General features: G+C 38.9%; 1 protein-coding gene across 1 annotated transcript in view; it reads right to left on the reverse strand.

Moving 5' to 3' along the window:
* LOC131903796 (vomeronasal type-2 receptor 116-like) overlaps positions 1–16,174 on the reverse strand; it is a 34,610-nt gene that overhangs the window by 9,036 nt on the left and 9,400 nt on the right. The window contains exon 2 of the mRNA XM_059254565.1: positions 8,351–8,536. Coding sequence (XP_059110548.1) covers positions 8,351–8,536 — 186 coding nt within the window. The remainder of the gene's footprint in view (positions 1–8,350; positions 8,537–16,174) is intronic.

The raw sequence follows: 16,174 nt of genomic DNA on the forward strand, positions 1-16,174 counted from the left end.
TATTAATTATAATTGCACAGCCATGGCTCAAGATTTTTGCTAGCTAGCTCTTATATCTTAAATTAGCCCATAACAATTAATCTATGTATCACCACATATTCTGTGGCTTTACCCGCATTCCACTAAATGTTGCTCCTTCAGTGGCTCGCTGGTGTCTCTCCCTGCCTTCTTCCTGTTTGTCTCTATGAATTTTCCACTGCCTCTAAGCTGCTTTGCCATAAACCAAATGGCTTTATTTGTCAACCAATCAGAGCAACACATATTTGCAGTATACAGAAAGTCATTCCTCCATCACCTATGTGTTGATGGAAGGTACCAGAGGAAAAGTTCACTCTCTCAGAAATAACTAGCTGGATTCTGGTAACAAAACTTTACCATGCTATTCCCCTGGGTACCACAAAACCTTCTTATTTGTTCAGACCAATGTTTGTTATACCTATACATGACACACTAGCATTGTATATCTCCACGATATTCCAGGATTGTGTTAAAGTAAATCGAAAACAGAGAGTCCTTACCCAGGAAGGGATCCAAATGAAAGAACAACACCCTGTCAAACGTTGGAAAAACTGATTTCAACCAAGATCTGCCTTGCTGGGGAAGGGAAAAATACTTGCAACTTTCTTAAAGATACCGTTTTTGAGTGGTTAAAAGTGTTCCCCACATAGACTAAATGTGTTCAAATAGCTAAAAAGATCAGGTATAAATGTGTGTTCCAATTTGACTGCCTTCTAGCAATAGGGTCCAACAATATCCTGATTTTCATAACTCAAACCCTCTTAAATAATAGCTAGGGCTTTAGACATAGAGCAGAAACTTCACTGTGTATCTAGACCTCAGAGTTCTGAGCTGGCAGAAAGAATAAACAGGACATCAAATGAAACTCCAACAAAATTCTCATTAGCATCCAGAAAAAGGTGGATAGGCTTCCTCCTTTACTGTTCATCAGTTTACTCTTTCCCATATAGGGAGGGATTAACTACCCATGAGATTATATTTGGAAGAATTCCCCACCTTCTTCAAAGGCTCAGAGACAAGCAGTTGACAAAACTCTTTAATCATTCCCTTATCAAGTCACTAAAGGCATTCCAGTTCTCCACACAGGCTATTCACTGAATATCTGAGATACCCAGCCATCTTCTGAGTCCACCACCAATTTCACCTTGCTTAAGTAGAGTGATATCCTCTGTGTCAAGTGAGTAGCCAAAGGGACAATGGAGCTAATCAGTTAAGGACCCTACAAGGTCATTCTCTCTACTCATATGGTGTTGAATATAGGTGCTCTTACATCACAGACCCACCACACCAAGATAAAGAAAGTGGAAGCCATAGATGCTATTCTCAAATGGAATGTCTCTGAACTATGGACCATTAATCATAAGGTATCATTTGTCCACAGGTTCTTGCACTCTTGCTCTTATACCTCTTCCTGAATCTTGTTTTTTTCACTATGGGTACGAACACAAGGTCACAGTCCAAGCCTCACTGCTCTCAGGGCTGGACTGGAGATTGAGGATGACAGATACATGGAAGGTATTAGCTAATGTGACTACAGACCAGCAGCCTTTATCTCATCTTGACCTTTACTTGCTGATGCCTACTACAAGTGTTTGTCTGTATTGGAGAAATGAAGGACTTGAGAGTTTATCTTTTCAGAGAGTAATACAGAGTTTATGATTCCATGCATTCTCCGTAGCTTTGACCCCTAGTTGCCAGCATCAAGGCGGTTTCCATTGTAAAACCAGAGAGTCCTAAAAAGTTTGATTTAAAATGATTCAGGCTGGGCGGTGGTGGCTTACGCCTTTAATCCAAGCACTCGGGAGGCAGAGCCAGGCGGATCTCTGTGAGTTCGAGGCCAGCCTGGGCTACCAAGTGAGTTCCAGGAAAGGCGCAAAGCTACACAGAGAAACCCTGTCTCGAAAAACCGAAATAAATAAATAAATAAATAAATAAATAAATAAATAAATAAATAAATAAATAAAATGATTCAGGTTTTTGGGAGTTAGGAATAACCTAAGAAATCAGACTCTATTCTTCAGGTGGGACCTTAATGATAGAGTTATATCACTCCCATCCAAAATCAGCCAAAATTGCTGGTTATGCTTAGACCACGCCCTCATGCTACTTAGGGATATGAATTAAACAGACTGTCAGCCCATTGACTGACATACTTGTAGTGACTGGGGGTAGCCTTAATTAACAATAGGACACTTACAAGGGACAAAGAAATCTACTATCCCAAATTTTTAACCTACATACTTTACCTTATTGGGTAGCAGATATTCAGCCTAATGGGATGATTTATAACTATATATATATATATATATATATATATATATATATATATATATATATAATTTGTATATGCAATATTACTGGGCCTATGGGACTACTTGGTGGACATATGCAAATGGTTTTACTCAATGGCTTATCTAATTGTTTCCAAACTAAGTAGATATGTTGATCACAACTTAGAGGCATTAAAAGTTCCTGTTTCTGAATAAAAAAAAAAACAGATTTCTTTGCAGAAATGTTCCTACAAAATTGGAGAGGATTAGTGTTCTCATGAAATACAGGAAAGTATGTATGGATTTGGGAAAATCCTGGTTTCTCTTTATTAAATGATCAGGAGCAATTATAGAAGTTCTTGGCATGGTTGTAAAAATGTCTGCTCCCCCTGACAATCTACTCTGCTATTAGCACTTTGTGGGCATCTAACTCTCATTCTGATTGGATCATAAAATAAATGGTCATGACTTGTCTCACTCCCTGAGAACAGTGGTGAATGTAGCAGTGCCCCAGTCCTTAGTAGGCCTCCAGAGCTTAGCACAACTGACTGGATGGTGGAAGTGCCATTCAGCTTGTAAAGCTCAGCAAATGGACAGTACCACCTAATGAAAGCGATAACAACACACATAGTTTTCAGAAGACTCTAAATGTATTAAACTTGATTTTTGCTTGTGTAGTTCCAATTCTGGCTAACTGTTCTTGTTAACTGATGTATTTTAACACAGAACATGTTTTTGTACTTAAAAGCTCATCCTGAGAAAGTCTACATGCTACCCTGGGATTCTGATCACCCAGTAGAGTTGCAGGCTGGCTAAGAAAGGTTTTCTATTGGCTTAAATCATGTTCCAAAATTCTCCTCTGGTGAATACCCTAAACACTAAATTGTTTACATCAAACCAGGAATAAAAATTAGTTAACATCATCCAGTTATGAGCCCTGCAAGATGCAAAAATAACTGAACTAATAAGACATGCCCTCTGATGCAATAGGAAAAGAAATGTTACACGAATATTCAAATAATTTTCTGTTTGGATCATGGACATGTTCCATGAGAAGAAATTCATTCATAGCATGGTTACTTGGAACACAAAAGAGACCATAAGCCCAAGAAGAAATAAAAATATTATGCTAAACAGATGCAGAATTATCATGATTCCTAATAATTTATTTTTCAAACCATAGATGAGAACATTGATACATTTTTGTCACAGAAACCTCTGCTGGTAGGTCTAAATTAACAGAGACCTTTAACTGATCATTTTGGAGAGAATGAGGCACTGGATAATGCTCAGCTTCAGATGAGGAACACACATTATTCTCAGGCACAGAAATCTCAGTGATCTTGCAGAGGTTGTAGATAATTGAAAGAAAATTATTTTCCAGAAAGAACAGAGTAATTGTAGATACAAATGCATAGTATCAGGGGCACCAGAGCTGCAAAAGGTCATGCTAGTAAAAAAAACTCAAGCATAGAGAAGAGAGTTTTGTGTGAAATCACACCACTAGCCATGGGGATTTTGTCCTTGATAGGTTTTGTGACAGTCAGTTATTATCAAAGCTTTGAACCCAGTAGGTTTACCATAGTCGAGAGAAGGCTCCAGTTCTTTGAGTAATACCAAAACATAGACAGGATTCTTTGGGGAAAAAGAAGAAATGTCAAATTGCGTGAACAGGAGGTTAGTATAAAGGACCACATATGGAAGGAGTTAGGGGAGGAGTGAACGTAATCAAAATACACTGTATATAATTTCTCACTTAATTCATGAAAGCATTTAAACACCAAAAAAGCAGCCAGACACACCAAAATGATAAGTAAAGAAAGGCATGTACTGGAAGGAAAATGGGCAAAAAAGTCCTTCATAGTGGAAACAAGAAAAATAGTGGAAACCAAGTTATCTTTCTTAACGGAAACATTTGAATGTGTGTGTGTATGTATATGTATATATGTACAGACATAGAATGCATGCATTTTGAGAATTTCTTACATGTATGTAGTCTTATGAGCATATTATATTCATAATCGCTGTTGTATTTTCCATGTAAAGACAGCAGAGGTGCTCAAAGCCTCCAACCACTAAGCAGTGATAAGGGGATGAAAACTTTAATCACAAAATCTGAACAGTATAGGTTAGATCTCTGTTTATTCTATATATAGAACATCAAAAATTATGTCAAGTTCATATATGATACTAAAATGTGTTTTTTTGCTGCTTGAATGCTTTATTATTAGATTTTTAAAATGAAAAAGCACTAAGATAGGTCTGGAGTACATCATATTAGTTTCCTGGAAGAAGACAATGGGAGAGAGAAGAAACACAGCCATGCTTAAGTACTTGAGTTCATCAAACATGGAGGTCAGACAGAGATGGAGAAGCCACATTGCAGGGAAAATGGCTTCAGAGAAAGAGAAAGGGAGTCCAATATATCACAGAAGCATAGTTAGGATCTGCCCAGAACCCAAAAGAAAGAAATAGAAAGAAAAAAATGAAATTAGGATTTTGAGAATGAGCATTCAGCTGCGTTCAAAACAAATGAAAGTTATGACATACTCAAGTATGTAAATGTTGTGATCTGGATATTCACTATTGTTATACACAAGAAAGTTCAGTCCTATCTCCTATGTACTAGTTAAAATTGATTTTGGATTTTAATATATTTCATGGACATTAATTTTGAAAAATTTTGACTAACATGAAAAACATAAAAATTGGCAAAAATGGTGAGAAATAAAAATACAAGATTCTGTCTCTTCATAAATATATTTTAGTAACCTATGATGTACAATATTGTCACTGGATGATTGCTGTAGAAGATGGACAGACATATTGAAAGGTTTAGAAATCAGAGAATGTGTTGTAGGAATTATTGTCCCTGCATTGCCTTATTTCAACAGGAAATCATAGATGTCATTATTTATTAATTCAGTTATATTAGGTATGAGATTGACATTGGATAAATTAATATTTATTAATCTTATTAGACAAAATCAGTCTAAAATGGTCCAAATTATTATTGAATGTGAATACAGTGATAGATAGACACATATATTTCTGCAAGTGACACATTGAGGTAAGTAATAAAAGAATTCCCATAGTGCTAACAATGACAGCCATCAGTACTCACTTCTGTGAGAACCCAAAAAACATTGGTATACCAGGTAGGCTGGTGTATATCTGATTAGTATGTGTGTTTCTTGCTGTGTTGTAAAATACCATGGCAGATTACACATTCTTTGTGAAACACCCTAAGAAAATGGGAGCTAGCAAATAAGAACTCCATGCTAATGAAAAGTACCAAGTGAGGATAAACAAAGCACAGTGGCTAAAACAGAATGGATACCAAAGAAGGGCTTTCTAATAAATTAATGCAGTCCACATAGACCTTCATACAAGGATGTAGAGAGCATTCAAAGTTCACTGTGCCCATATGAAGAGAAAAGGCCACAGAGCTTCAATTCATGGAAAGAAGAGATCAATTATGAGGCCACAGGCAGTAATGGAGGGAAGAGCTCAGAATCATGATATAGATAGGCATCAAGATATTTTCACTGGTAATACACAAAAGGAAGACAGATTGTGAGGAAACATGAGAGCTGATTTTACTGTCTGAGTTATGCTCCATGAAATTAAATTGATAGTTATATCTCTTTATTGCTTTTCTTCAATTCCCCAAAAATACAATGTACATATATTTATGTGCATTGGTGTTACTCTTAACTATTTGTCTTGAAAAAAGATAATAAAAGCATTTATTGTTATCATTAAAAAGCAATGTTGATAAATCTTGGCCATTCCAAGTTAGGGTATTTGTTTGAAAATTTTTACATTTTATAATCAATGTCTTATCCTGAAAGTTTCATGAACATGACTGCCTGAACATGATATGAATTAAGAATACAATAATAGATATACCAAAGTGGCTGGGGAAAAGATCATAGGGTCTTATTTCTAGACAAAGAACTAGAGCCAACTAAGGAAATCAAAAGTCAGAGAAATAGTCTTCTACAGGGAAAAGCAAAGCCATTGAATATCCAATATCAAATTGTCATCCTCAAAACTATGCATAGGAGTACATTAATGCAGACTGATCTGTTTGTAATTAGGAACATGTATATATATATGTGTGTGTGTGTGTGTGTGTGTGTGTGTGTGTGTGTACCCTTATGTTTATGTATTAATAATTTTTAAACAGTCAATAAATTTAGAAGGGAGGAAGAAGAGTTATGTGACAAAGTTTGGACGGAAGGAAGGAAAAGAGAAATACTCCAATTACATTACAATTTCAAAAATAAATGAAGTAATAAAAAAAATTTAAAACAAGCATCCCACTGCAAAGTATTTTAGAATAAGCTGCAAGGAAATGCTTTTCGATTTTGATGTGTGAAACTGCTCACAAAAGGGCATATATTTATAGTAGAGGAGAAAAATCCTAAAATCCAAATTGTAAAAGATAATATTCATATGATACATGGATTTTTGTCACATTATTAACATAAGAAATGTTTGGAGATTTGGGGTAATCTACTTTGATATATCTAGTCAACCAAAATTTAAAGACAATGGGATAGACATGTTCTTCATCTCATACATTTCTAGAGACAGTAACAATTTTAATTTGGAAGGATAACAGGCACCATGTATAACAGGATTTGTCATATGGAAAATAATATAGTTCACCTAGGGCAAAACCCTAGAACTGAGTATGGGATGAATTTGATGTCGACACACACATGGTGGGAGGTTAAGTTGTACTTCCACAGATGATCTCTCACCTGCATGTGAGACCTGAGGCATGAGTGTCCATGGACACACACAAAAATTTAGGTAAAAATGTCTTGTAAAGTCTGTATCATGTGCAGTCCATTAGACTAAGTCATGTTGCCTCAAAAGAAAACTTACATTAATCTGGAAATTAATATATAGTTTTATGTTTGTATATCATATCATCTGAATAGGTATAATAGCCCTAAAGTAAAATCTGTTTAAAAATTTAGACCACACAAAAACCAAAGTAGTGAAGAAAAATTCCTGCCCACAGCTAAGATGTTTTGTAATATTGATAATTAAGATGATCATTTCTAGGCATGTAAAAATTATATGCACGAAAAAGACAAAGAAACTTAGAGAGCAGACATATTCCCTCTTTGAAAACATATATGCACTCTCTCAGTGTAATAAAGAATGTAATCAGAAGCCTTACAAAATAATTTTAGCTTTAAGATATATACATGTCTTGTTCCTCAACATGTATGAAAAAATTAGGAAAGGTATTGTACAACGGAAGATTTTGAGGAAGTAATGGAAAGTGAGAAACACACATATTACTCTTTCGTAGTAACAAAAATATTTCTCTACCACAAACTTAATTTTATTTCTGACTTAGTAAGAAACAACCCTAAGTGGCCACAATCTTGTCAATGTTTCTTATGACCACATCCATGAAAATGAGATTAAAAACTTGTTAGAAATGCATGGAAAGACATGTAAAAGAGAAAATGCTTCTGGTAGTAAAATATTAGTAAATAATTAATTTAACTAAAACATTTTTTGAAGACAGGCATAGCTGTTTGGACAAGAAGAAACTACTGCCAACTTCTAAATCTGACACCCTTACTCCTAAATCAGTGGTATCTAGCATATGCAAACTTCTTACTCTACCATCACATCCCTCCATAGTAACAGCTTTTGGTAGCATCACCTCTTTTTACACGAGTATATATAGACTTCTAGAGTGTCCTGAAGAGCAAGATAAACTTTAGTAAAACCATCCTCCCTCTGAAGAACTAATATGCGAAACATGTGACTGTAAAGGCATGGTCAAGGAAGATCCAATATTTCAATTGTCATATTTGGAAACAAAAATCAATAAACAAACAAGCAACTTATTGTATCATCTTTGAGAATAGAAAATAAATGAAGAATAACATAGAATTAAATAAGGAATTTTGGATTAGAAGAGGGTTTTTCATGGTAAAAATAAGCATAGGAGCTTGAATACACATATCACCTGGGTCATTTGTAACATGAAATCTGAAACAGCATAAATGAACAACAACACTTACTGTATGTGAAAGTCGGTGTAAACGTTTGGCAGATAAGGATGTGGAACTTTGTTGCCTGTGTACATAGTATGAATTGGGAAAAATACACCAATTGTTACATCTCCTTCATGGTGAAAATCTTCTTTGATTCTGATATAACACTCAGCAGAGCTATAGGCATATGCATGACTATGATTAAACAAGATCCTGATAATAATAACCAAAAGAAAACATCCCACCAACACACATGTCTGCTCAGACATAAGTCTGATGGATCCAGATCTCACAGGGTCCTGCAGGTTTATACTTAGCTCAAGTGTTTCTGACCATATGCGCTTCTAACTTTGTTGATGCGTGAGGCTGTCACAGTAACCCAGAGAGCTGTCACACTCTGAGCACTTTCTTATACCTCTTCCACTGCCACTGAGAATTCTGGAACTCTTTCTTCCCTTGGGCTGTGCATCTGAGGCCCTGTGTTCAGGTGAAAAATAAGCTGGAAAATATGTTTATAGATTTTCTTCTGCACCCTTAGGCACCATGATTTCACCTAAAACAACAGGCAGTAAGAGCTCAGGGATGAACTCCTCTTTGGATAATTTGGTCACAAGAATGAAGCAAGAAACTTTTCAAATGAAAACAACTGAGACTGGTGTTAACAGTCGACATTGGAGGATGGCATTCCAAATGTAGTGAGTAGAGAAAGGCCCAAAATCCCATGATGGAGGGAACCCAGCAAAATGATTGAGACATCATGATTTTCCAAACCTAAAGAAGTCAGTAGATTCTACCTTGCTTAGTGTCTGTGTCTCAGAGATTCTTTGCTTCTATGATACATCTATATATGCATATTAATATAATGACCACATCCAGTAAAATCTGCTTATTTCTCACTTTGAGAAAATTAGTGATCTTACTAAATTATTCAGTTCCAAATGGACCAACTAACTGAGACATGAAGTTTCCTGTTTAGATTCTATGCTTTGAGCTACTGTACCTCTGCTGTCCTAGTTAATCCTCAGTAAATAATTGTGTAGATGTGTTGTTCTGATAAATACCTGTACCTAGTGCAGTGAGTTTACCAGCTACTTACCCTGTTCTGAGAACATGAGGATGATAGGAAATCCTTCTCTTTTCTCTATAAACCATAATTTAATAGCCTCTAAATGTATCCTTCACCTAATAAACCAAATGAAGCTGTTATAAGCAGAGTTCTATTTCCTAGTTCACAGGATAAGTTAACACAGTGAAAGTCTTATGTTGTATAAATGGGTTGGTGCACCAACACACTGATAAGTTCCCTAAAGAAATAATGGAAGAGTGGAGTGAATAAAAACTCAAAGACAATTGTCTGAGGATTGATAAACATTATTATTTTTTTTAATCATGTGCATTAGAAGACAAAATGAAACATCAAAATAGTCCAGTTGGCAGTGAAATTAGTAAATCTCTTCATCACTAATGCTTCAGGAACATAGAAAGCAGGAGGAACTGAATTAACCAAACAGGATATCTAGATGCTGTGTGAATGTCTTCTCAGGGATCGCTATTTATTCACAACCGTATTTGGACTTTGTCACTTAGATCCTATGATATTTTGGTTTTTTGTTTTAGCATATTATATCTCATTTTATATTTTGTTGTTACCTCTTAGAAGCTCATTCTTTTTAAATGAGAGACAGAAATCAAGTGTATCTCGATATGATCGAAGAGTGGGAGGGAATGGTATGAGTAGAGGGAAGGAAAATTGATCAGGATATATTGAATGAGAAAAGTATCTGTTTTTAATAACAGGAAGAAAATTTAAAAGAAGAAAGCAAAATGTTTTCACCTTAATGGACTACATACATATTCTTGTTATGAATTTGCTTATCCAGAGCATAATGCACATGTCAACACTAACATTGAGTGCCTTATTGAGTATCTTACACACCATCATGGTATTCCAGACAGCATTGTTTCTTTGTGTGTGTGTGTGTGTGTGTGTGTGTGTGTGTGTTTCTTTTTTAATCACAATCAGTTTCAGCTCCCTCCCATTTTCTTTTTGTTTGTTTGTTTGTTTTGTTTTGTTTTTCGAGACAGGGTTTCTCTGTGTAGCTTTGCGCCTTTCCTGGAACTCACTTGGTAGCCCAGGCTGGCCTTGAACTCACAGAGATCCGCCTGGCTCTGCCTCCCAAGTTCTGGGATTAAAGGCATGTGCCACCACCACCCGGCTCCCTCCCATTTTCACGAGTCCTCCTCTCATCCCTATTCACACAACAGACACATCCAGTTCTCCTTCCCTGTTTCTCTCCAGAGACATGTGGGCCTCCCATGGATATCAGACAGTCATGGTATATAAATTTCGGTAAGACTGGGCACTTCCTCTTCTATCAATGCTAGAAGAGGTAATCAGAAGGAAGAACCAGGTAACAGAGTCAGACACAGCCCCTCATCTCACTGTTAGGATTCACACAAGAAGACTACTCTACACCACTGTAACATATATGCACAGGGATTAGGTCAGTCACATGAAGGAGAGTACTTAGATAATTGGAATCTGAGGACAACTCTGCGATGAGCTAGAATCCTAGAGCACTGGAAACTCCCAGGAATAGATGATGGTGACCCTAGCCAAGTCTCTTAGCAGTACAGGATGTGGAGACTAAACCAGTCATCTCCAGTAACAAGACACATCTTTCAGTGGAGGGACTAGGACACTAATGGAGCATTATTTCTTACAAAGGAACTCTCTGCACAGGAAGAGATTTACAACATTATGCCCATATTCATGGAAACCACTAATTTAATGTGGCCTCCACCATCCTTTATCAGCAAGCTTGGTATAATGGTAAAATGGCTTGTCACAGGTAAGATACCATTTATGTGGTGTTTGCATAAAGGGCTGTGGCAGTGCTTTCCAGAAGGTGGTAAATGCATTGAATCAGATTGCAGTATATTGTATGCTGTCTTTCTTAGCCATCAGTTATGGAACAATGAATTCTGGTGTGGAAATTGGAATGTTTCCACTTAACATTACCTCTTATGTCCCAGGGAAAAATGCTTATTTATGCAAGGACTTTATGGACTGCTGTCCTAGAAATGTGCTTTCAAGAGCTGGAGTACTACTGCCTGGAAACACTATAATGATTTCTTCAAATTAGAACTTGATATTTCATCCTGGTCAAGTTGAGCTTTCAATGGCCTCATGTGAGCAGGTTACTATAGGAATAATGGTGCTAGAAAATGGGATAAGTCCACACTACTGAGGGAAATACTGGTTGTTTTTGTACAACGAAAGAATAGAAGGTTGTGTCTGGATTACAGCAGATCCTTTAGGAATATGGTCCATGTTGTTATATCCTGTGATTAATACTGTAGGAAATGGAAACCAAAACCAGTCCATGTAGGATGTTACAGAGCCCATGACTTTCAGAATGAAGTTAGACATCATACATTCAGGGAAACAGTCAAGACCTTCATAGGTGCTTTGCTATAGTGTGGGGGAAATGAATAATGAGAGATAGTAGAACAAGTTCATTACTATCGGCACTCACTCTACTGACTGTAACAATTCTTTTCCCTTGCCAGCCTCTCAGGTAGACCCAAGAGTCTTGGATATCCAAAACCCTTCTATTGGTGGATACCATCCACCTATTATTATCCAGCTACAAGATCTTGCCAGATATATCACCCAAGCTCAGTACCCTCTCTCACTCCAGAGCCTAAGAGGACTTAAGCCTATCATTTCTGACCTTCTTAGGAAAAAGCTGCTCCGCCTAACCTCTTCACCTTTTAACACCCCTGCTGTGGGATGGTCTGTATGTCAAGTGTGTTGCTGATTGGTCAGTAAATAAATCACTGATTGGCCATTGGCTAGGCAGGAAGTATAGGCGGGACAAGGAAAAGAATTCTGGGAAGTGGAAGGCGGAGAGAGAGACTGCCTGGAGCCGCCCCCGCCAGTACAAGGAAGATGTAAGGTACCAGTAAGCCATGAGCCACGTGGCAAAGTAAAGATTAATAGAAATGGGCTAAATATAAGAGTAAGAGCTAGACAATAACAGGCCTGAGCTAATGGCCAAGCAGTTTAAATAATGTAAGAATCTGTATGTTTATTTTATAAGTGGGCTCTGGGACTGGCGGGACTTGGTGGCGGGAACTGGAGAGAAATTCTCTAGCTACAAATGGCGTCCAACGTGTTGGCAAGAGTTTCCACCTAACACCTGAATAAAAAGATTCTAAAACGGAGCTAAAAACAGCTTCCTAATTGTCTCTCTCAAATGAGCGGCAGCTGCTGGTTTGAGCTACTGGCACCCCCATACTTGCAGTTAAAAAGTCTAATGGAACCTACCGCCTGGTTCAAGACCTCCAGCTCATTAACCCTGCAGTGGTCCCCTCCATCCTGTAGTGCCTAACCCTTATACTCTCCTGTCCACTATCCCTTCGGGAACCTTTCACTTCTCAGTTCTAGATCTCAAAGACACCTTCTTTTCTAGTCCTCTCAGTCCTCAGTCTCCAAATATCTTTGCTTTCACCTGGACTGACCCTGACACTCACTGGTCAACACAGCTGACCTGGACTGTTCTGCTGCAGGGATTCAAAGACAGTCCACACCTATTTGGTCAGGCTCTGGCCTCTGACCTGCTTTCTCTGTCCCTCCCTGGCTCTAAACTAATAGAGTATGTAGGTGATATTTTACTCTGCAGCCCATCCTTACAGGTTAGCCAAACTAACACCTTTGCTCTCCTAAATTTCTTATCCAGTCGGGGTTACAGGGTATCTCCTTCTAAAGTTCAGCTGTCAATTCCCCAGGTCACCTATTTGGGTCTATCCATTACTCCAACTCACAAGGCTATTACTATAGACAGGAAACATCTAATCCAGTCCCTCACAGTCCCTTCTACTAAAATGGAGATTCAGTCTTTCCTAGGAATAGCTGGCTTCCTACGGTCTTGGGTTCCATCTTTTTCTCTCCTTGCTCGCCCCTTGTACGAGGCAGCTTAGGGATCGCCACATGATCCTCTCCTCCATCCTGTCACTAAACTTTTCCAAAAGCTCCAACAGGCCCTTCTTCAGGCCCCAGTGCTTCATCTCCCAGAATTAACCCATTCCTTCTCCCTCTATGTAGCAGAGAAGGAGGGATTTGCCCTGGGAACTCTAGGATATCAGCTGGGACCCTCCTTTACACCTGTAGCCTATCTGTCAAAGAAGCTAGACCCTTACCAGTCAGGGCTGGGCACCTTGCATCCATGCCTTAGCAGCTGCAGAGCTCCTTAATCGGGAATCAGAAAAGCTAAGCTTTGTTTCACCCATTATTGTGTTTTCTCATCATAATCTGTCCCATCTTTTAACTTATAAAGGCTTACAAACTTTACCTCCTTCTCTCTTTCTCTCCAGTTGGCATTACTAGATGTCACACTTACTTTCTAGACTTGTCCACCTCTTAATATTTCAAGCCTCCTCCCTCAACCTAATGCTGAATATTCTCCTTCTTATTCCTGCACTGAAACCTTAGAAGAACTGTTACCTCACCCTTCACACATACAGGAGGGCACATTGCCTCAGGCTACTTATACCTGGTATACAGATGGCAGCTCCTTTTTATATGAAGGGACCCATAAAGTGGGTTATGCCATAGTGTCAGATACTGAGATAATAGAGGCACAGGCATTACCCACACACACCACTAACCAACAGGCTGAGCTGATAGCTCTCACCCGTGCCTTCCAACTGGCACAGGGACAATCTCTAAGTGTTTACACAGACTCCAAATATGATTTTCATATCCTCCTTCCCACGCTGCTCTTTGGAGGGAGCATGGCCTTCTCACAGCAAAAGGGGGATCCATATATAACTCAGGCCAAATAATGGCCATGCTGGAGGCTTTTCATCTCCCCAGGGCTACAGGAATTGTGCACTGCTGGTCTCACCAGACCGATAGCTCTGTCATCTCTAGGGGAAACAACCGGGCTGACCAGGCAGCCAGGACAGAAGCCCTCCAGGGCCAATTCTCACCTCACCCACCACAGGGAATCCATACAGTACAGCCTACACCCTCATAGGGAACTCCAGACACTAGACAAATTCTTTCCTATCTACACCAGCTCTTTCATCCTAATAATCTTGCTCTGTCTCAATTCGTAAAAGCTCACCTGCAGCCCACCTCGGAGGATTTACAGTTCTTAAGAACTATTACTGCCTCTTGTGAGATCTGCCAAAAAACAGATGCCAATTCCAAGTACAGGAGTCAGTCTTTTCCTACCCACCAGGCTAGAAGGCTAGAGGTTCCCTTCCAGGGACTGAATGGCAGCTTGATTTTACCCATATGCCCACCATCAGGGAAGTTAAATATCTCCTTGTGATGGTAGACTCATTTTCAAATTGGGTGGAGGCATATCCGGTTTCTAATAAGCGGGCACAGACAGTTGCAGGCCTCTTTCCCTGAGGAATTATTCCTCAGTTTGGGCTTCCTGCTTCTCTTCAGTCTGACAATAGCCCAGAGTTCACGTCTCAGATTTCTAAGACACTAGCTAAGGCTCTTAACATTCCTTGGCATTTTCATATCCCATACCGTCCTCAATCCTCAGGAAAGGTGGAGCATACCAACCAGTCTTTAAAAACTATTCTTCCTAAGATGTCACAGGAACTTCATCTTGACTGGGTAAGATTATTGCCTCTAGCTCTTCTCAGGCTCAGGGCTCTTCCTAAAAAGCTTCTTTCAATTTCTCTATTTGAACAAATGTATGAAAGGCCAGTTCTAACACCAGGTCTTTTATCCAACCCTCCAACTGTTCCAGATAGCCTGTTAACTCCCCTTTTATGTCACCTCAGGTCTATCCTGTGGAGCTACGTAGACTGTTCATTACCTCAGCCATGTGACAATAATTGTCCACCTCCAATACACATTGGGGATCAGATTCTTCTCTTCCCTCCAGGCCAGCACCCTTCACCCCTTTCCCCTTAGTGGCAGGGACCCTTCAAGGTAATTCTTGTGACTCCTACAGCTGCTAAACGTGAGAGCTTTCCTCACTGGGTCCACCTGTCTCATCTAAAACCTTTTATCTCACCTCTATCCCAGAAAAATCTCTCTTCCTATACACCAAATCCAACAGGGCCTTGCACTCTCAAGCTCCAGAGGACATCAGGATCCACTGCCTTGTCACCCATTCCAGAGGAATAAGGTATCACCCCTTCCTTTCCCAACTAGGACCACACAGAGCCGGAGGCACAAAGAACAATAAAAAATATCCAGGTGGTAAGGAAAATTATAATACAACAATCTATCATTGTTCAATATTCAGTAGCTGATCACCTGCATTTCCTAAATGCTAAACTATTAAAGGAAACGGGTGCCTTAAATAAACTACCTCTAATAAGGTGTGTCTCAGATAAAAATTAAGCAGAGTACTAAGGCCAGGTCTACCTCAGATAAATGCCAACTCCAAAAATAAAATAATAATGATTCTTTTTTCTCTAAGCTTTTTCTATTTCAACAGTATCTTGTCAAACAGAAGGTTCCCAGCCACAACACAAATGGACAGCTGCAGAATAAAGGGGCGGCAGAACATCTGTACCCCCCCCACCATCCTCCCAGGACTTCACAAGCTACCCTCCCCATTTCCCCAAGAGCCAACCGATGCCCACTCTTCAGCCGTAAGCATTCTTTGAGAGAAACATCACCCTATACCCACTCAACCACATTTTTTTTCTTTTTTAAAAAAGAAGAGTCAGGGATGATGGATTCAAAACATGCCCCCAAGGTTGGGCATGTTTACGTATGCCCGGCAGACCTAGACACTTCCTCCTAGCCAGTTCCAGTTCAAAATAGCCATTTTTGAGTCAAGGTGTCTTGCCTGACCAAGACTCCAT

This window comes from Peromyscus eremicus, chromosome 1 (assembly GCF_949786415.1).
Source record: "Peromyscus eremicus chromosome 1, PerEre_H2_v1, whole genome shotgun sequence".
NCBI classification, from domain to species: Eukaryota; Metazoa; Chordata; class Mammalia; order Rodentia; family Cricetidae; genus Peromyscus; species Peromyscus eremicus.